Below are 21,470 nucleotides of genomic sequence, written 5' to 3' on the forward strand. Positions count from 1 at the left end.
CAAGTTTATGTTCAGATTTTGACAAATAACTATATGTAATTAATAATAATTCATTCAAAATTAACAAGATGTCACTATCATTGATATCACAAGTTTAATTGTACAAGTATTGACCCTATATAAATAAATATTCATTTAAGTTTTGACAAGTAATCCATACATAATTAAAAACTTATTTAGTTATTAAACTTTAGAGTTAATTAGATCTTTTTTTTTTTAAATCTTATTTTCATATACGTGCAAAGGAAGTGCAATGAAATTTTAGATTTTTAAGGTCCTTCTTTGATATAACAAAGAGTCCTTAGATGATGTTCCTGCCAATTAATGAAAACAGTGAAGATTAAAAGGACAAACCTGGTACAAGTTGAAACCAAATAACAATTCTAGCCTAAAATAAAATAAAATAAATAAATAAAGGAACCAAATTGGCAGCTGAACTCAGTAGTATTGATCTGTCAAACGTCGCTTACAACAAAAAAATTGTCATATCAGTAACAGAACAATTTTTATATAGTAATGACATACACTGTCACCCGCCAAGCCACTAAAGATGGATTAGAGAGTGACTCTTGTTCTACATACAACTCCAATGGAATCCATTAGCTGCAAGCTATTTACTTCATTTTCTAGCCGTGATATCTGTGAGGGTAGAGTTGAAGGGGAGAGAACTTGAGAATTGAGAACCCAAGAGCTTGTAAGTGTAGTCCCCAGAAATTCAACATGGTAAGATCAGCCATTGTCCAGCAATATATATATACATATATAGACCATATATTATATACACTTGTTTTTTACATATATGTTTTCCTTTGGTCCAGTCACTTACATCACCCCTGTACTACAAAGAAGTTCTTCACCTCAAGATCTCGAATATTCAGCCGCTATGTACCATTCCGAGTCTAGCGATTTTCACGCGCCGGTTCAACAAAAACTTGTCCTTGATCTCTGACATCTCTGAACATGGAAAAAAATGAGTTGAGACCCTCAGAAGAACCTCCCAGGATCCATAGCAACAAAGAACTGAATGAGTTCATGGATCCGGGATTGGTATCGGCCTCTGGTTGTTGAAGGTCTGGTTGGCCAGGAAATGGCACTGGGTTGGCTGTCCTGTCTGGATTATTTTCTGACCTTCCCTGAGGTTCGGTAACTCCTGGTCTATTCTGAGGCATTAACGGCTCCGATACAGGCCTGAACCCTGCTCCAGGGGCCAAATCTGCATTAACCATTCCCTGGTTCCTTGTGTTCAATCTTGTGATGTGCACTGTTGATGCAAGGATTGTAGAGGAGGTGATGTGAAAATCTGGGTGTTGCTGGAGTTGCGATCTTCGATTTAGCATAAACCTTTGCAATGCAGGTAGCTTGGAACATACAATCCAAGTCAAATAAGCAAGCATGACCATTTAGTATAGTGAGCAGAACGAAGGCTTCTAAAAAGTAATAATATTGTAATAGAGCTTTTGTTTTCAATATAAATAAGCCATTAAATGTCACCTCGAAACGATTCCAAAAATATAGAATAAGGTGTTGCATAAAAAATGCAGTCGTAGATAGAGCCAAATATGAAAACCCTGGAAAAATTTTAGAAACAAATTATTTCCAGCTAGCATTAATTTCAACCAAACCACAACAAGGATTTAAAAAAAGTAGAATCATCGTACCGTAAGCATAAGAGAAGAAATATATATGAAAGACCAGAAAATACATCAAAAAGAAGCGAGGAAAGAACTTCATTGATATCGGTGTCCGGGCACTGCAAGTAATGACAAACTCAGTAATATTAGAACATAAAATCCGGGCACAAAATGTACAGATATGCACGGAAGTAAAACAGGCCGGATAGAAACTTTGTACCTAACGAGAGTAAACAGTTCACACAACCAAACAAGAATCAAGACTGTGAAAGCAATTAGCTGATCGTCATAAAACTCGAAAAGAAAAAACAAAACACCAATCATAATCTGCAGAGTTCAACAAGTGACTTATCAGTAAAGATAGTATAAAGAGAAATAACATGATATCGCAGCAGTTATTATAGAAGATGTTGAGAAAAGTCAACGAGGGTGAATGCTTACAGGTACAAAGACCAGTGATTCAATCACATGTACAAAGATCAGCTGAAATGTTGGAAGGCGATGCTGAGCATGGTGTTGAAGCTGGACTGAAAAGATTTTTAAAAGTGAAAAAGCCAATCTAATGTGCAGAAAAGAATGACAAAGACCATAAAAAATTGTGCACCATTAGATGAATGTCATGGGAGACTCTTCTTTCAGTCAGCATACTAGATCCAGAAATTTTAGTGAATGAAGGAACTTCTGAATTTTTTTAATAGAAATGAATCATCTTGAAGATAGATCTTCTAACCATAGAGGTAATAATCATTGATAACCCTGACCATCTAATCATGCGTCTAAGTTTACTTTAGGTAAAAAGTTGTAGACTGAAACCAAGCGATTGATTCACATGCCTATAGGCTGAATGAAATGATAGATGCAAGCAGGAATCGCTAATCAGAATTCACATGATGAAAAATAATCTCTAAACAGAAAAACAGTACACACCTGTAAACTTCAGCATACGAGTCTGTGTCTCTCTCAACGTAAATGATACTGACATAGTGGTTGTGAAAAATACAAACAACGACATCATAAGCACCCCACACTTGGTTACTAGGTAGTCTGCTTGGAAAAAAGAAGTGCACACATTATGACGAGTTCCAAAACCATGAGGAAGAGGTCTTTCGATATACAAAAAGACTCCTCAACCCTAAATGCTAACAATCAGAGTAGGCACAATATTTCATTCATGATGAAAGAAAAACAGGAAAAAATTAAGGCAGATTATTTTTTCAAAGTCACTGAGTACTGATGATGGTCTTTCCAAAGACATTGCATAGCTGGTGCTACTAGGGTCTAGGGGTAAATCTTGATCTACAGGATATTTTTATTCCAGAACCCAAACATGGACTGCCCTACATATTTTATGACTTGAATGGTAATTGGATGATAAGGGAACTCAGTGATCATACGACATGCTCATTAAATTATATCTACTCTAAAATATGCAGCACTGCAACATTCATTTCTTGTGTTTTAATGCGTCTTCAACAATAAATTATCACTGCAATGTTGATAGCCAAAGAAGTCTTCAGCAAATTTATTCATACCATCCAAGCCTAAACTTAGCAGTGGAAAGACTAAACATAATAATCATTGCAACATGATTGCAAAAATTAGATTTAAGCATCCATTTCTACTTTAGCTTCTAATAAACTAAAGAATGTCACCACGCAAACAAGGGAAAATAACAGAATCGAAGTAAGTTTTGACCAACTAATGCAATCCCTATTTATGGAAAATGCTCCGTGAAGTAGAAGAAAGATAAGTCAACAAACCTCCAAATCTAGCAGGACCTTCTGGAGGTGCTTGTGCATAACTAAGATTATAAAATTCCTTTGTTTGATAATTATAAAGATAACCTGTCAAAAAAAAAAATCCCAAAACCATGTTAGCCATAATTACTAAATGAAACTTCAAATTTGTGACAGGTGGCAAAGAGAACTATGGGTTGTTTGATATTGGCATATTTTGTTGCTAAAATTATGAAAACTTCCTTATATTATTTGCAAATTTTGTAAATGATATTAGTATCAAGCAATTAAATACAATATAATAACAATAACAATAACAAGGAGAAGAGGCAGAAAAATGAGGTAGCATGATTTCAGACAATTACACCCTTGTTTCACTTCATATTTGATATTTCTAAACAGAATTAATTAACACACGCAGACAATTATATTCCATACAAAGGTTTATACAGAGAAAAGGGGGTTACCTTGACTTGAAGAAGTTAACAAACTATTCATTAAGATGGTATCATACCCAACAACTTTGTTTATGAGTAGCTGCTGCCACCTGGGAAAAGAAAATAGAAAAAAACAATAAATCAACTCAATGCATGGAAAAGATTTTAAATAAATACTATAAAGACTGGGAAATGATAGGAAAATTTTCCTTATCAACAAACAATTTGCAAATCTTGGTGACAAGCCCACAGTACTGTAATTGTCAACGTAGATAAGCAGCCACCCTCTAAACAAGAACCAGATTGTCATGCTATACAAGTACATTAAGAGAGTTGAACCTGTTTCCAAAGCAGGGGTGCCGGTCTGATATGCTAATGTTCATAGTATGTATGTTATGACGAGACTTGGCACTTTCAGGTAACAAGAAATATCCCTACAGAATATTACACAAGATTAGCAGCCGAAATTTAGAGTCTTTAGTTATTAACTTCAACTTGAAATATCTAGAGAAAAATAATATACCTTCTCCATAGTATATAAATAAGTTGGTTCAAATGCCTTGCTCCCCTTTTCAAGCCATTGCACTGAAATTAAAAATAGAACCAATTGAACTATGTAGAAGATTCATTCATTAGGGGCAAATACATAATGCAAAGACTTGAAGTCATTATCTGATATAAACATCGATTCACATTTCCCAAGCCAAAGTGCCCAAAAAAAAAAGAAAATCATGTTTCCTCGTTATTTCCCTGTAAATTTTTCTTAAAAAAAAAACATGGTAAATTTTGTTTAAGAAAGAGGTGCAAGAAGACCAGCAGATCACTAGACAAATGTATTTACCTGCACTAGAGCTAAGCTTGTCCAAGTGAAGGATATGCATCCATTTCGGAATATCAAGATCTAAGTGTATACCAGCAATATTCTGCACTCAAAATTCAAACTTAGAAATTTGAATAAATTCAATCATTATCTTATAAATTCCACGTAGAAAGCATTATATATATGGATATGATCTGAATCCAATCTATCCACAAGGAAAGATATGTTTTCACTGTATACTTACCCAAATTTTCCGGAAACTTCCAAATATCTTTATCAAGAGTCTCCAAACAAATGAGATGCGTTTATACCACTTCTTACCAAAGTGCATAATTGCTGCTTTAAATGTCTCTTTGGCTGATAAAGAAAAACTATTCCGTGACTCTTCTTTATCAACTTTCACCACAGCATCTCCAACCACTGCCTTAGAGTTTTGACTACCAATAGACACTTCAGCTTGATGATCAAGAAACTCTGTATCAGTCTTCCAAAACTTGAACACTGATTTTCCCCTCCAAGTGCCTGAACCAACCCAATTCAACCAAAACTTTGCAGCCAAAAGTGTTATTCCATCTCCATCCACATCAGAAACCTCTATTTTATCTGCTACAGTTGTTGTGTCAGGAGTATCTGTTCTGGTTGAATCAGATTCATTATGCGACCACAAGCCCACACTAGTTATCTACAAGAGAGATTTTAAAAAGTATAAAGTGTGGCAGTCCAGTCAAACAAAATAAACATGCTAGAATCATCTCCCAAATGATAGATAATAAAAACAATTTATGCTTAGATTTATTATCTATCACAATTTTAAACCTTGCTGTGTTTGTAATATCTAACAATTTATGCCTAGATATGTCTTTTTTATAACTATATCTGAACAAAGATCACTAAAAAATCAAAAGGACACAACTCTGCATAAAATCTGATGCATAACAGAAATGATCATGTTCAAAAAAGTTTCCAGAAACTTACAAGAGGTAAGGAAGAGAAAGGAAGGGGAACTTTTTTAGAAAGAAAGAATCTCAAAAGCCAGTGCTTATCTTTTGTTCTTGTTTTGCTTCTGTGAATGTAATTTTCATTCAGTGACTAGTGCCAATCGTCACTTTGAGACCTCTTGATGTGTATACCAGCGATTGCATCTTAATTGTAATATCCACCCCAAGGGGGGGATTCCCTACTAAAATAACAATACAGTTTCCCTAGTTGTTGTGTGAGATGAGGACCCTGTTACATATTAATACCTAAAATACTGCAATCTGATAATGTTGATAGTTATTCAATTGTTACTCAAACTGAAGTCAGCCAATCCTAAGAACCATTGGCCATACTTTATTCATCCCTCATTAGGGTTAAGAGAAACTTTAGGCAATAGGCATGCTCAATGTAACCAAAATGCAGGGGAAACATCCCTAAAATCTAATCTAACCTAAACAGAAAATTAAGCCAATGAATCGCAGTTTATAAAATATAATAAAACATAAATAACAGGGAAAGAAACAACAGATTAAAAAGAAAAACTAATAAATTTCAGCAACTTCCAACAAAAACAATTATCTATTCTATTTTGCCTTTGAAGTATTCTTTAAGCCTCACTCTTAATGGATGCAAAATTTCTCTCTCTTTATTCTTTTAAGCACCATCTATTTATTTAGAAGAAATTTAATTCACAAGGGTAGATAAAAAAAGAAAAAAGAAAGGCAATATGTACCTTAATCTGAATAAGTTGGGCCTCTGATGTCACAACTCCTGTGAGCTCACTTGAACAGCCAGGCTTAAAAAAGAAAAGAATAAGTATTAGCCTTATAACAAACCAAAAATAAATTCAGATACGAATCATAATTAAATTACAGAGTGTGGTATATGAAAGTGAGGAATTAAGTACTATTATGAAAGGGGATGTTGCAGGTTCGTAATGGTGACAGATAGAGAAAGAGAGGGAAAGAGAGGAAGGAGAGAGAGCTTAGAGGAGAGAAGAACAGAGAAGATAGAGGGATTCTGAATAGTGCACTGAATATTATAGTATAGAATGTGATTACACAGGTAGCCTTATTTATAGTCTCTTATTCCTACTTGCATACTCTTCTAATGGCTATGAACAGCCATTACCAAACTAACTATTTTACTTCATTAACTAACAACCCCGTCAATTAATATGATATTACAATTATGTAACAGATGACAAGATTGAGACAAACAGGATTGTTAGAAGATCAAATGAAAGGAAAAGCACAGCTCTAGGTGGCAATGAAAGAAAATAATTGCTTAATTATTTACTTATTCAACACATTTGTAAGAGAAACAGAATAGAAGAGACATGGAAGCAAGAAGCATGAGAGAAACGTGAACTCAATCAGATTATACCATACTTCTTTCAGCTGCTAAATTGCTATCTATATCTCAGGTAGTTAGTAATAGTTAACCATCTAAATAGTTGGAAATAACTATTGCAGAGGCATGGAACAGAGCCACTATGAAGAAGTTCTGTGAGTTATTATGGAAACTTCAAGTTCATATTGGTCATGGGTCGATAACAGGAATTGAACTCTATCAGATGTAATTTCTTGTTGTTCCTCAATAGTTCAGCAGTACAGTGGTTGCTTGATAATTGACTAGTCATAGGTTTTAATCCTACATGGGGAAGTTTGGCAAATTCTTTAGTTCAGAATGAAAGATTTCACTTTGACCATTAATGGAAGGTAACCCGTTTCTAATGTCTTTGTTTCTAGTACATTATATCTCATTGTATCCCATTCTGTTATGCAATATTTAAGAGTTGCCATCAATATCTTAGTATAGGTCTGAGGCACTCATTTGTTTCACAATCCAAGGCTATGCAAACTAACCAATTACTAGTACTAACATGTGCATCTTTGATGCAGTGATCGATTCTCTCACGAAGCCACAATTACCATAGGCAAACATATTAATAATGAGGAAGTTATTTTTGGTAGCTCTTTCCCAATTCTCCTTCCTAACACACTCACCAGTATGCTTGAAATCAAAACTTCATGACAATTGTCCAATGTAAATCTTCCATAATCAAATTAAATAGTTTTAATATTATGTTTTATTTATATCCATCAGAACCAGCAGTAACAAGAAATTTAGATACACAGTGAATAAGGCTGCTGTTATAATTCAGAAAAGCATCAAACATGGACTTTTCCAAAGTCATTATAATAATATGATTCTCTTCCAAATAATAGAGAGAAGACCAGCAAAGTTCTTTGTAGACCCTAGCCAAAATTACTTCACAAATAGAAACTCCAAGATAGTTAAGTTTAACCATGACTAAAACAATTCACATGAGAAAATGTTTCCCCTTGGTAATGATTTAAACACTTCCCTCAATCCATAAAATGCACTTTAATTTAAAGAATCTCATTATTGTCATGAAATCATTATTTTTTGTCATCCATTTAGATGGAAAAAGAATTTGTTGATTTGTAGAGAGCATAATACAAAAAGGTACAAAGATTGAGCACGACAGATTGTCCTCAACTGAAAGGAAACCTCTCATGTTTTAGTCCAAAAGGGCTTCAAATCCCATGGGTAATCTACAAGGGACACTCCATGAGGAAAACATAAGGGAAACCAACAATAGGATATTCAAAGATGCGTAGTTAAAGAAATCTTTGATCGAACACTCTTGCAGTACATCTAAAACAAGAACACAGCTAAAGTTTCCATATTCTTATTCACCACACTCCCCTAAGCCAAGCTCTTTTATAAGCAGATATTCCTCCAGTCTATGGAAGCTATACCAGTTGGAGTGAACACCTATTCAGAGTAATATATGGTGTTCAAAACTAAAACAAACTCATTTCTTGTTTCTCTTCTTTCCTGCACTCGTCCTAAGCATTCACAGACACGCAAAAATGAAGGAAAGAACTTTCAAGTAACTTAGTCATTCAAGGCCCAACAGTAACTAATTCACTGTCAAAACATATTGAATCATTTGTACCAAAAAAAAAATTGAATCATGGCCAAAATTGGAAATTCAAGAGCCCTAAAATAGAGCATAAAACTCGAATTGAGAGCAAGAAGGCAGGATTGGGTACCTGCTGAACATAATTGGCGTGCATAACTACGAGAATACAGAATAAAGTGATGGCTACGAACAGGTTCAAATACTCCAAAGCAGCTCTAACTTTCGGGGTCAACATCTGGGAAAACCTTTCCTGCACGCGGATAAACGTCTGTTCTGGATCCATGAAGGAGTTTAAGAACAAGCCAAAAAAAATTCCCGAGAAAGTAGTGGAATTTCTCAGTTTTCAATTCGTCGTCGATTTGGGAAACAGGTTTTTCCGCTCTATACACGATTATCAGCTGGATTTTCCGCCTGCACGTTTTAAACGAGGTGAAGACGAGATTAAGGGAAGGCAAGGAAGCAAAGTTAAAAACTGTCTTCTTTCCTGGTTTTTTTTTTTTTTTTTAACTAGTGCTATGGTCTATATATTATTATATCCTACAGGGTTCGTTTGGTAAATTAGAAGAGGTTTTATGAAAATGAAAATGGAGATGAGAGTTTAATTAAAACAGCTGAATCTCAATCCTCATCCGTAAGTTATGATGCATATATACAAATAATATAATAAGTAAATCGAATACAATATATGTGTGTGTAGAATACTATATATATTTGATATGTTGATATTTTTATTTTTAAAAGATATAAGATACAATATTTATTCAATACATGTATATATATTTATAAAAATATTAAAAATATAATTTCAATTCAAAAAAATCCAAACTAATATACTTATATAAATCACAAGTGTAAATATTGTGAAAAAAAAAATAATTAAAAAAAATTATGAAAACTCCACTATTAATCTCAATATTGTGAAATAGAGCTATCCAGATATAAAGACAAAAGTAACTGGTGGCCGACAAAATAAAAAGTAGCTGCCTATTAAAGACAAGAAAAAATGGAAGACAAAAAGAGAAGTATCTCAAAATTATTTTATCTTTTGTAATTATTTTTTTATCTTTTGTAATTAATTAAAAATAAATTTGTTTTTTGTAATCATTAAAGTTAGATTTTATCTTTAATTAACTTTGGTTATGCAACTAAAATCGGTATATTTATTTTATATAAAACCATGTAAACTTAATCATTAGTAAGTTATGATACACACATACAAATAATATAATAAGTAAATCGAATACAATATATATATATATATATATATATATGTATGTAGTATACTATATATATTTGATATGTTGATATTTTTATTTTAAAAAATATAAGATACAATATTTATTCAATACATGTATATATATTTATAAAAATATTAAACATATAATTTCAATTTTAAAAAATAAAAACTAATATGCTTATGTAGTATTTTATAATAATATTAAATAAAACATGAATTGTATATTAATTCTATGTATATGTAATTGCCTACCTCCTAATACTCACTAATAATTTCTTGCTTAGAATTTACATGTCAAAAAATTACATTTATATGTTTTATAATTAAAAAATATAATCTTTATTATTTTATTATGTCTAGAAATTATTTTTTACAAAAAATCTAATCTTTAATTTTAAAATCAAATCACAAAAATATATTAAAAATAAAAAAGATTAATATCAAAATATTTAAAAAATAATTTCTTACAAATAACTTTAAAATATCAATTTTAAAGTATTAACCTACAATCTAAAATTATTCAATATACATTAAAAAATTAATTTTTTTAAAATTTAAAAAAATATTTCAATACTTTACAACTATATATCGATAAAGTATTGATGCTTTATAGGTAAAAAATAAGTTTGAAAGGAGGTTTCGCTTGTAGATGGAATGGAATAGTTGTAGTAATTTTATTAAATATATGTGTTTTTATGAAGAGAAGACAAAAATACCTATCAAATTTAGAGAGAGAGAGAGAGAGGACAACATTAAAGTTTCAAAAGGGTAAATTAATAACAATTATATTTGTAAATCTAAACTGGCTTAAAGCTTACTCAATAAATAGATCAGGTTTGGCTGTATCTCAAAAAATTATTAAAAAATAAAAAATAACATATTAATTTTAGTTATTAACAAAAAATATAATTATCTCCATCTAAAATATATTCCCTTGAAAACTAATATTATGATCAAAAGTAATTTTTTAAAAAATGTAAAAATAAACAATTATGCATTATTGTTACATAATATTAAGTAAATAAATTCATTTAAAATTTTAATCTAATTTAAAATATTGAATTGATTTCTTAGAAATTTCCATCGTAATAATAAATTTAATTTAATATATATATATATATATATATATGATATATTAAGAAAAACAATATCATAAAATCAATGAATGTTCATAAAAAATTAAGATGACTTGTCGTTTTAACTAGATTGAGATGCTCATGCAATGAGTTTCTACTGTCAATTATCAGGTTCTCATTATGGATCTCCTACAAACATTCAACCTGCAGCCAAGGTGGCCTGAGACAAGGCGATCTTGATCTATATGGCCCCTTTTCTTTTATTTTATGCCCAAATGTTCTTTCTTGCCTTATTCTTCAAGATCAAAATAAGGGATGGGGGAACGGATTTGAAATTGCTAGAAATTCCTTACCCCTTACACACTTGATGTTTGCGGAGGATACAATTTTCTTTTCTTGGGCAAACATTGCCACTGCTACAAATGTTAAACTGGTGCTGGTCGTCATTCCCTAGTATCAGGACAAGAAATTAATAGAGGAAAATCAAGTTTGGATTTTGCTTCAGACGTACCCATACAACTAAATAGCAAATTTCCCAAGCTTTGCAGATTACTTTTTCTTCCTCTAAGGGCAAGCATCTGGGAACGTCATTAATTTGTCCCAGTCAAGTCCACTGTACTTCCCATTTTTGTATGTCCTCTGTCTTCATATAAATTTCCCAAATATATTTGTCATCAAATTGGCAGCGAAATTCAAATTTTGAAGGTGCAACTTTTTTAGACTCTTAATTGTATAACATCACATTATTATAGACACATGAACAGAAAATGAAAACAAAGGAAGAATTGAGATTTGAGACCATCTTGAACTATTCGTGAAGTTAATACATTTCAATTCTACCCAAAACAAAATTCAGAATCAATAGAAAAATCCTAATTACAGATCCAAAAAGGAGTGAAGAGTTCTATCAATTTGTCGATCTGTAACCACATGATTTGCATGGTGATGTTGGCTGCAAATACAAGAGCGCCAAGAGGTGTGAGTCCAAGGTGGAATCTTCCACAAAAACTCCTGAAATAAATCTTTCTTGGTGCAATTTCATGTCAATGCACATAAGCATACATTCAGCTATCGCCATTTCTAACCAGGTCCTCAGCTTTCCCTATTGCCTCCATTATAGAGATATAGGTGCTGTCACTGGGAGTGATGCCATTACGTACCATTTCTTTGAGGAGTTCTTCAGCACGCTCACCTTCTTGGTTTTTGCATAGTCCTTGAATAAGAGCATTGTAAGTGAGAAGGGTGGGATTAAATCCTTTACTCAACATTTCATCACGAACTCCAAAAGCATCCTTCATATCACCTCTTTTGCTGTAACCACTAATAATTGTATTGTAACTAATATGATCAGGCTTGATTCCCCTTCTTTTCATCTCGTCGAGAAGTTGACGAGCTTCTTCCACCTTCCCCTGCCTACAGTATCCTTGCATCAAGGTATTATAAGTAACTTCATCAGGTAGAACCTTCATCTTATCCATCTTTTCTAGAACTGCAAATGCACGTTCTATATTACCATTTCCACAGTGACCATCAATCAATGCATTAAACATAATTAAATCTGGCCAAAGACCTCTTTGTTGCATCTTCTTGAACAAGTTGTCTGCCTCTGTCATTCGGTTCTTTTTACCTAAAACAAAAATGAGTGATGTATATGTTACCTGGGTTGGCTGAATCCCTTTTTTCATCATTTCATCATAATGGCTAAAGGCTTTCTCCACATCCCCACATCTGCAACACCCATTAATCAATATGTTATATGTAATAACATCAGGATGGATACCTTTTTCTCTCATTTCTTTTATCATATCATCAGCTTCACTCATTCTTCCTTCCATAAGTAGTGCATGAATTAATAAATTATAGGTCACCAAAGAAGCATTTATGCCTCTACTGATCATCTCATCCCTGCAGGCAGTAGCTTTATCTATATCTCCTTTATTGCAGTATCCATCAATCAATGCATTATATGCTACAGCATCAGGGACCGACATGCTCTTGAGAAACTTAGATGCTTCCTCAATCCTTCCTGATTTACACATTGCGGTAATAAAAGTGTTATATGTATAACTATCAGGCTCAAGGCCTTTATCTTTCATATCTTTGAAGATGTCTCGAGCCACATCAACCTTCCCTCTCATACAATATGCATGTATAACTGTATTATATGTAACAGTATTAGGCTTGACGCCTAAAGTCTCCATATAAGCAACAAATCCTTTTGCCTTTGTCAACTTCCCTTCTTTACATAAAACATTAATCATTATATTATAAGTACGCACACTGGATTTGATCTTCAATCTAAACATTTCTGCATACAAAACCCATGCCATGTCTGTTCTATTCAGCTTCAACAACAAACTCAACATCATATTACAAGTCTCAGTTTTGGACGAAACCCCCTTCTCTTTCATCATATAGAAACACATCAATGCCTCATTAGCTTTCTTCAACTCACAATATGCCACCACAAGATAATCAAAAACAATAGTGCTCTTCATATTGAACTTGCGGTGGAGAAGAGCCAACTCATCAAAAATCACCCTGTTAGTGGCAATACCATTGGTAATTAACTTCTTCAAGAGTTCTATAGAGGGTTTCGGGGATGAAAGGCGAGAAATGATAGCAATTGCAAGGCAATGAGTTTTGAAATCTAGGGAGTGAGATTGAAGATGGGTTAAAAGTTGAAAAACAAGCTGTGGGTTCTGGTGAAGGTGGGTTAGAATCGGAGAGATGACAGAAGGAGTCAAACTGGAAGCAACCTGCTTGATAAAATGCCACCGAGAAGATTGGATTAAATCTAGAAGTAGAGATTCAGAGATTGGAGGAGTTGATGGATTATTGAAAACAGTTGCCTGGGATTGAGAGGAGAGATTTGAATGAGGCGTAGTGGAGAAATGGGCATGGGACAGAAGATTGTCTGTGGACAAAAGGGTTTTGAACTTGCAGAGTTTGGAAGATTTGAGATTGAAGAATTTAACAAGCTTCATAGTGAGATGAGTATAAAAGATTACGTTGCTTGATGCAGAATCAAATTTTTCCTTGATCGATAATGATTGACCATGATGCGGACTGAAACTTATTCAGATAGGAAATGAAAAATTAGGAAATGGAAGAAATTTTTCAATTTATTCACACAAGAACTCTAGAATTCCTGCAACTTTGTTCAGAGAGGAAAGTGAAAAACTGAACCTGGAAGCAAAAAGATAACATAATTGAAACCTAAAAGGCCGAAACTAAGCCAATTATAGAAAGAAAAAATATTCAGATTGAGTAGAATTCATATATTCAGATTGAGAAGGTCCAGTAGGAGCAGCAGCAGAACTTTAGTCTTCCCCTTTTTATCTATAACAGAAACAAAAAAATATACTTGTAAATACTGCTTTACTCACATCCAAGGCAATAATAGATCACAAATAATCCAAATTAAATACTGCTTTAACCCAAATTTATACCACTGCCAACGTACATGGAAGCTTGCACCCAAAATATTTCAAGATGAGACTTGCCATCAGCAAAAAATAAACCATGCCCTCCCTACTTCCCCGCATAGGCGGAGCTATACTACACTCAGCGGGGGCATCTGCCCCCACTGAAATCTTTAAAATATGCATAGCTGATATAATGTCCTTTTAATTTTGTTCCAGATACTTTGACACAACTCGAGCCAAGTCATTTATAAGATCATACATCACAAGTACCTTGAGAATTTCCAAATTTGATGATAATATAAAAAGATTATTAAACAGAATGCCAAAACACAACAAATCCAACATTGCCAAAAAAAAAAAAAAAACAATATCCAAATCATACAAGCCGCCAGTGACCAAAATGAAGAGGGAAGAAGTATAATAGCCAATTATGCACCATTCAAGCAAAAACTAGTACAAAAAAATAAACTCAATAGGTAAATATTCCCAAAACCAAAGATGTCAATATTCAACGATTACACGACCAGATTCAAAGCCAAATTAAAATGAAAAGTTTAAAACAAAGCAAGAACAGCGGGAACAGAGGACGCAGGGAAAAATTCAAATCTAGATTCAAAACACCAGATCGAACAAATCAATGTCACCAGATTTTGGGAGTAGGAAAAGCCCTAGGGGTCGAGCCTTCTTCACTGCTTGCCCGAGAACAACCACTCAGGGCTGACAACGGTGGACCGCGTCCGACGGAATATGGGATGCTTGTTTGTTGACTAATAGAACTGGATCCGCCACTCACGAGCAAGGGTTTTATCGGGGTTTACAATTAATTTGAGGAAGAATTTGGTATTGGCCCAAAATTAATTATTAAAATAGCAAAATTAATTACTCCAAATAATAAAACTGACAATAAAATCTCATTAAAATATATAAATAATAATTAAATTTTTTAAAATATCATAATTTTTTTAAATTTATAAATATTTTTATAAAATTAATAATTTTAAATTAAATAATTAAATTATTCATTGTTTAATATAGTCTGTCACAACTTTTATTTAAATATAATTTTTATTATGTGAATCATAAAAATAAAATAATAAATAATAAATTTTTGTATAAATTTTTTTATAATTAAAGTTCAAATTTTAAAAATAAATAATCATAATTTTTATTATGTGAATAGTAAATATTAAATAAGTACAATTTATTTATAAAAATTGCAAATATGGAATAAGTATAACTTTTGTGGATCATAAAGAATAAATAAATAATTACAACTTCTCACATAAAATTTCTTTTATCATTAAAGTTTAAATTTTAAAAATAATTAGTTATAATTTTTATTATTTGAATCACAATTATTGAATAAAAAATTATAACTTTACATGTGAAATTTTTTTGTCATTAAATAAGGGACAATTTAATTATTTAATTTAAAATCATTAATATCAAAAAAGTATTTAGAGATTCAAAAGAAATTACACTCATTTTGAAGGATATAATTGTCATTTATATATTTTTTTGAGATTTTATTGTCATTTTTACTAAAATTTATTTTATAAATTTATACCTAACTCTTCTATATAATATACATTTTAATTTTTTTAAACTTTTCATTCTCATTTTTTATTTGGAGAATGACATAGAGATCCCAAAAGAACTAATTAATTCAAGTTAGGTTTCTAGCATTAAATTTTAAAAACTTGTAACTCAATCTCTCAATTTTATAATTATATTGTAATGAATTTGTAATTTATATTTTAAATTTTAATAGGAAAAATAAATTTTTTATTTTTCAACCATACTAAAATTTAAAAAATAAGTTATAAATTCATTACAATACAGTTGTAAAATTAAGATATTGAATTGTAAATTTATGAAATTTGATACTTGAAACCTAACTTGAATTAATTGGACATTTTGATATCCCTTTATCATTCTCTCCTTTTTTTTTCCAACTAGAAAATGGTGTGATGCATGAGGGGAAAATTTACTTATTTATTTATTTTCTTTTTTTTTTTGGAAATTATGTGGGTTTGTATCTTTATGAGAAGTTCTAACTTAATAAAATATGGCTCCAATATTACATTCAATTTATGATCTATTTTTAGTAAGTCCTAACACATTATATTTGTTTTAATTTTTTTCTTCATCAAATTTTAGACGTTTTGAATTGCATAGAATGTGATTACAATAGTTGAATAAAAAAAGTAGATTATATCTATATATTTGCTACTTGGATTGAGAGATCTTTTCTAGAATAAAAAAGAATTTGGATTTAGTGTCTATTCCTAATATAAACATTAAATGCTTGTCCTATTTGAGCCGTTAAAATTTAGATTGACAATTTTGATAAACTCATTCATTTATTAATCTCAAGTGAAGTATGAATTTGAAATTGTTAATATGAATTTCAATGGTTTATATAAGAGAGGCTATGTTAAGGATAGGCACCAAATCCAAATCCAATAAAAAGAGCATGTGCATTAAAACATTAAATTTAATTAGATGCTTTAATATAAACATAGGATGGAGTAATTTGATGAGAAAAAAGAAATGAAAGTCATGTGAAACTAAAACAAAAAATCACATCTTTGTGCTCTCTTTTTTCAATTCAAATAAAGCATAATTTAAAAAGTCTTAATTATTCTTAAGAAAGGAAAAATCTTGATTAATAAGTTATAATATTTAACCATGCTTTGAGTTTGGCCGGAAAATAAAAAACCAAGCTTTGAGCTAAATAAAAAAAAGCATGATTAAGCTGTTGAAACAAATAATCATCCCTAGTCCCATTGCTCTATCATTGCTTTGTGTATTATTTAACTTTAACAAGACCACTATATGCTCATAGGCTGTATTCACACTATCAAGGAGTCAGTCCTCAAAATGAAAATTTAAATTTCTATTTTTAAAAAAGTATTTACATTCAATGTCTGATAATGCCACAAATATGATTATTTTTAATAGGAGAATATTAATGAACAATCAAAAAATAACTTGTTACTATTTTTATTTTTATTTTTACTTTTGTGCATACTAAAAATATAAACACCTGATTATATTTATGAACTTATTACTTTGGAAAAAATTAAAAGATAATTCAAAAACTATATAAATATAAAATATGTTAACATGACATCATAAAAATATAATATAAAAATAATTTTTAAATTTTGGCAATCTCGATCAAACATGCTTTGATTTTTTTTTTTAACAAAATAAAAAAAGGTATGCATAACAAAAAATATATTGTGACAAAAAAGTTGAGAAAAAAAATTAACTTTTTTTAAAGTGTGGTAAGTCCCACAATTACTGTTAATTTTACTATTCCTTAAACAGTAAAATTTTTTATATTTTACAGTATAAGATAAAGATAAGATAAGATTCTCTCATACTCATTTTTTTTTCAATTAATCAAAAAGAATCTTAGCCTCGTACCATGTTGAATAGAATTAGAGGAGATAAATGAAATTGACTAAAAAAAAAAAGTTGATAAAACTATATATTAACGCATAGTCTTACCATATATTAACACACTCACATATATGAAAAGTGAAGGTAATAATTTAAAATATATAATATTATGACATGATAAAATAACAATTATTTTACAAATTTTAGAAATTTTTATATTATATATAAATATATTAAATATTTATGAGTGATAAAATAAAAATTTTGGTAAAACAATTCATCTTTTATAAATACACAAACATAATAATTATAAAAAAATAAAAAATATCAGAAATATTAAATTTTACATTTTTTTATTAAATAAAATTAATTTTAGATTCAATTAAAATTTACATTCACTTAAGTAAAATCAAATAAAAATAGAAAATAAAAAATGAAATACCAATTATTATTATAATAAAATTGAATTTCAACCCTCATTTAAACTATCTCCATATTATGGGGATGGTTCGTAACTTCGTATTGACAAATTTGTATATTTTAAACTTTTTAAAAAGAATTTCAACAAGAAAATGATTTGATATTCTAAATCCGCCATTGCTTCCTCAAACATTTAAATGACACAAATAGTCAAAACCAACAAAAACTACTCTGAGGGGGAAAATCCTAGAATGTCACTTGTCAGCCAAGAATTAAGATTCAAACATTTATGTTCACTCTTCCTAAACAACAACAATAAGAGCAAGATCTAACATTTGTCTTAGGTGGTTTGGGATTTTAAATGAAAAAACGACATAGAAGTTCATGGGCAGGGAACATGTTAAAAAAAAAAAAAAAACCTCTAATGTGAATCAGGATTTAGGTTGCGAGAAGCAAAGAAAACAACGAACAAACGAAACAAAGAATCTCAAGCACGAATAAAACCGAACCATAGTCTTCAGTAATTAGTTTATTGCCAATGGAGGAGAAAAGCCACCATGAGCATCCACAATAAAGCAACGGACCACAGTCAAAAGTCAACGATGACGATGATTAATGCAACAAGTAGAGATGACAACGACGAACTGGAGACTGTAGACGAAGACAGCGATGGTGGCAGCATGTGTCTCTATGGGAGGAGGCAATACTAAGGAAATTTGCAAGGATTTTGAGGTGGAGGATTGGAGACTGAACAAATGAGCGCACAAAGCAAAGAGATGAAGAGAACACAACCAAAATGGAAGGGGAAAAAAATAGACTTGTTTGATTAGATGTAAGCATTTTGATAAAAATGAAATTGGAAAAGGAAATTGAAAGGGATATGGAAAAGAAAATGGAAATAGAACTAAAAAGTAGGTTTGTTGAGAAGAAAAAGGAATGAGAATGTAGGTTTGGTATGATAGAAAAAATGGGCAGAATTCAAATGTATTTTTTGTTTGGTATTCATGAATTATGCCCATAAAAAAAATAAAAATAGTAAAATTTCCATTACACCCTCATGTCTTTCTTTATCTAAACCTCAAATCTGTGTTCTTCATGGGATAATTCAGAAACTAATATGAACTCATGAATTCAACAATCAATCAAATAAAAATTATGGAAGACGAATAAAGAACTGGGTACCAAAAATTCAAACCTAGTAAACAATTTTTTTTTTAAAAAAATCAAAACCAAATATTCAAACCCAAGCCAAAAGAACAAAAATAACCCAAATCAAAAGGTACTAAAGAGAATCAGCCGATACATATGAGATATAGCAAATTCGTTCGAGAGCTTGAGTCAGGAAATAAAAAAGATCAAAATATTAAAGCGTTTTCTAGAAGCATCGTTTGGTGAATCAAATTGGTTTTATAAATTTTTTTTTTCAAATATATCATATATGAAAATTTAGAGTCAATAATTTAGGTTAAGCTAAGCAAGTCAGCTTTAATAAATCCAACAAAAAAAAAAAATCCATGACTGAAATTAGCAAAATAATTTTTTGATGATCTGGTGTTCAAGGCTAGCCATATAAGCCTATGAAAATTGGGCCATGCACTACTGGGTTTGTGCTTAGTCCACATACCCAAAAAAAAAACATTTTTATAAAATATATTAAATATTAATTAATTCTTTAAATTTTATGTTATTTTGTATTGATATATTATATATTTGAGTATATTATTATAGATATTTTCTTAAAAAATAAAATATTTACATTGTTATTTTTATTATTTTTAATCTATAAAATATTTCAAAATAATGTTTAAAATGTATAAAATATTTTTATTCTTGATTTCTAAACTTTAAGATCCTCAAATCAAATTCTTTTGAAAAAATTAAGTCTTCTTCATTTTTCAAATATCTCAAAAAGTATATTTTTTATTTTTTATAGTATAAAAATAATTAATTTTAAAGTAAAAAATATTTGATTGAAAAAGAAAAAATTAAAAAAAATCAATAATTCAAGTATTGGACGTAATATCATCCACACAACCCAACCACAATCACAATATTCTACCACGGTAACTAAAGTATAACCAATCCTTGTCATCTTATCATGATAAAAGGGACTTAACTATAATTAATAAGACTAATCATAGTAGAACATAGAAGAGCTTAGTTTGAAGATCTATTATGATTAATAAAATTTAGCTCCTAACATCAAAATCATAATATAATTCCCTACCATTCTACCATGGTAAAATAACTTCAAACTAATATAATAAACCCTACCGGAATATAAAAGAGGCAAACTATTCATTTAAGATATATTATAATAGAAAAGTTTACAAGTAACATTTTTAAAAGATAACCACCGCAAATTTGGAATCCCAAGTATAGAAACACATTTTTAAAAGCGAAACAATTGGTAAATAATAATTTATCAAAGTTTGTAAGCATTTGGCAGCAAAAATAACCGACACAATTTGAAAACATTTGAATAGAGGGGCAAGTAAAACAAGCAATGGGCAAGTAAAGCAGACACTTCTAAAATAATCAATTACATATAATAATATTTCACAATTTGGCAATGATCATTAAACTTTTATAACCTCCCATCACTGCATATTGAATCTATGGGTTAACAAATTAATTAAGAATTAGACATGGGATAATCCAAGCTCTTTAATTGTGAAGGGTGATCTGGCCAAAACTCCATGCTCATTCTCAAACTCTAGATTTTGCCTTTCTAAAATATGAGGTATCCCATGTTCCTATTACTAACTTCGCCTAGTTCGAATCAAAGGAAAACCTTGTTACCACATTAGGTGGGGTTTCAAGGTGAATAATCAAGGGCCAAACACCAAGGCCTCATGGTGTTGATAAATATTATGTGGAACTAAATTTACCTCCCTAGTGAACTCCCACCATCATTGATCATGCAATACCATTTACACAATTTTACATACTAAACTCACCATTCACAAATCTCACATTTAGCAATACCAATAAATCATATAACATTTGAAATAACATAATATAAAATCATTTTTGTTTTCACAAAAAGCACACTCATTTTACATGAAGTTCTAAAACACAAAAATAACAATTTCATAAAACAAGATATAGTTTTGCAAAACCAACAACTAAATAAGCAATAAAAGAGATAGTATCCCTTGATTACATTCACCCTTCAAGTCACTCAAAAGGAGCAGCTGTGGATTATTGACACAACAATGCTCCAAAATGCTAAGTACAATGACCTCCATCATTATCTACATTTAATCATAACACCTAAACCAATTAGTCAAATTATGGAAGAAATCAAAGGAAGAAATGATCAACCTTAGCCATCCGG

At 30.7% G+C, this 21,470-nt stretch overlaps 2 protein-coding genes across 2 annotated transcripts; both read right to left on the reverse strand.

The window, feature by feature from the left end:
* Positions 1–425: 425 nt before the first annotated feature.
* Positions 426–9,039, reverse strand: LOC129286865 (membralin-like protein At1g60995). The gene is made up of 14 exons (XM_054922944.1): positions 8,689–9,039; positions 6,336–6,398; positions 4,869–5,306; positions 4,646–4,727; positions 4,328–4,389; positions 4,144–4,238; positions 3,835–3,914; positions 3,392–3,475; positions 2,559–2,675; positions 2,073–2,158; positions 1,852–1,958; positions 1,659–1,750; positions 1,492–1,568; positions 426–1,358 (listed from the first exon to the last, which is right to left on the reverse strand). The coding sequence occupies exons 1-14, from the start codon at positions 8,839–8,841 to the stop codon at positions 900–902; spliced, it is 1,995 nt and encodes a 664-aa protein (XP_054778919.1). The 5' UTR covers positions 8,842–9,039; the 3' UTR covers positions 426–899.
* A 2,600-nt stretch (positions 9,040–11,639) lies between these two features.
* LOC129287117 (pentatricopeptide repeat-containing protein At2g15630, mitochondrial) lies at positions 11,640–15,065 on the reverse strand. Its single transcript, XM_054923272.1, has 2 exons — positions 14,944–15,065; positions 11,640–14,213 (listed from the first exon to the last, which is right to left on the reverse strand). The coding sequence occupies exon 2, from the start codon at positions 13,856–13,858 to the stop codon at positions 11,936–11,938; it is 1,923 nt and encodes a 640-aa protein (XP_054779247.1). The 5' UTR covers positions 13,859–14,213; positions 14,944–15,065; the 3' UTR covers positions 11,640–11,935.
* Between the last annotated feature and the right edge of the window lie 6,405 nt (positions 15,066–21,470).

This window comes from Prosopis cineraria, unplaced genomic scaffold, assembly GCF_029017545.1.
Source record: "Prosopis cineraria cultivar Desert tree isolate PC_DT_omini unplaced genomic scaffold, ASM2901754v1 PC11, whole genome shotgun sequence".
Lineage (NCBI taxonomy): Eukaryota > Viridiplantae > Streptophyta > Magnoliopsida > Fabales > Fabaceae > Prosopis > Prosopis cineraria.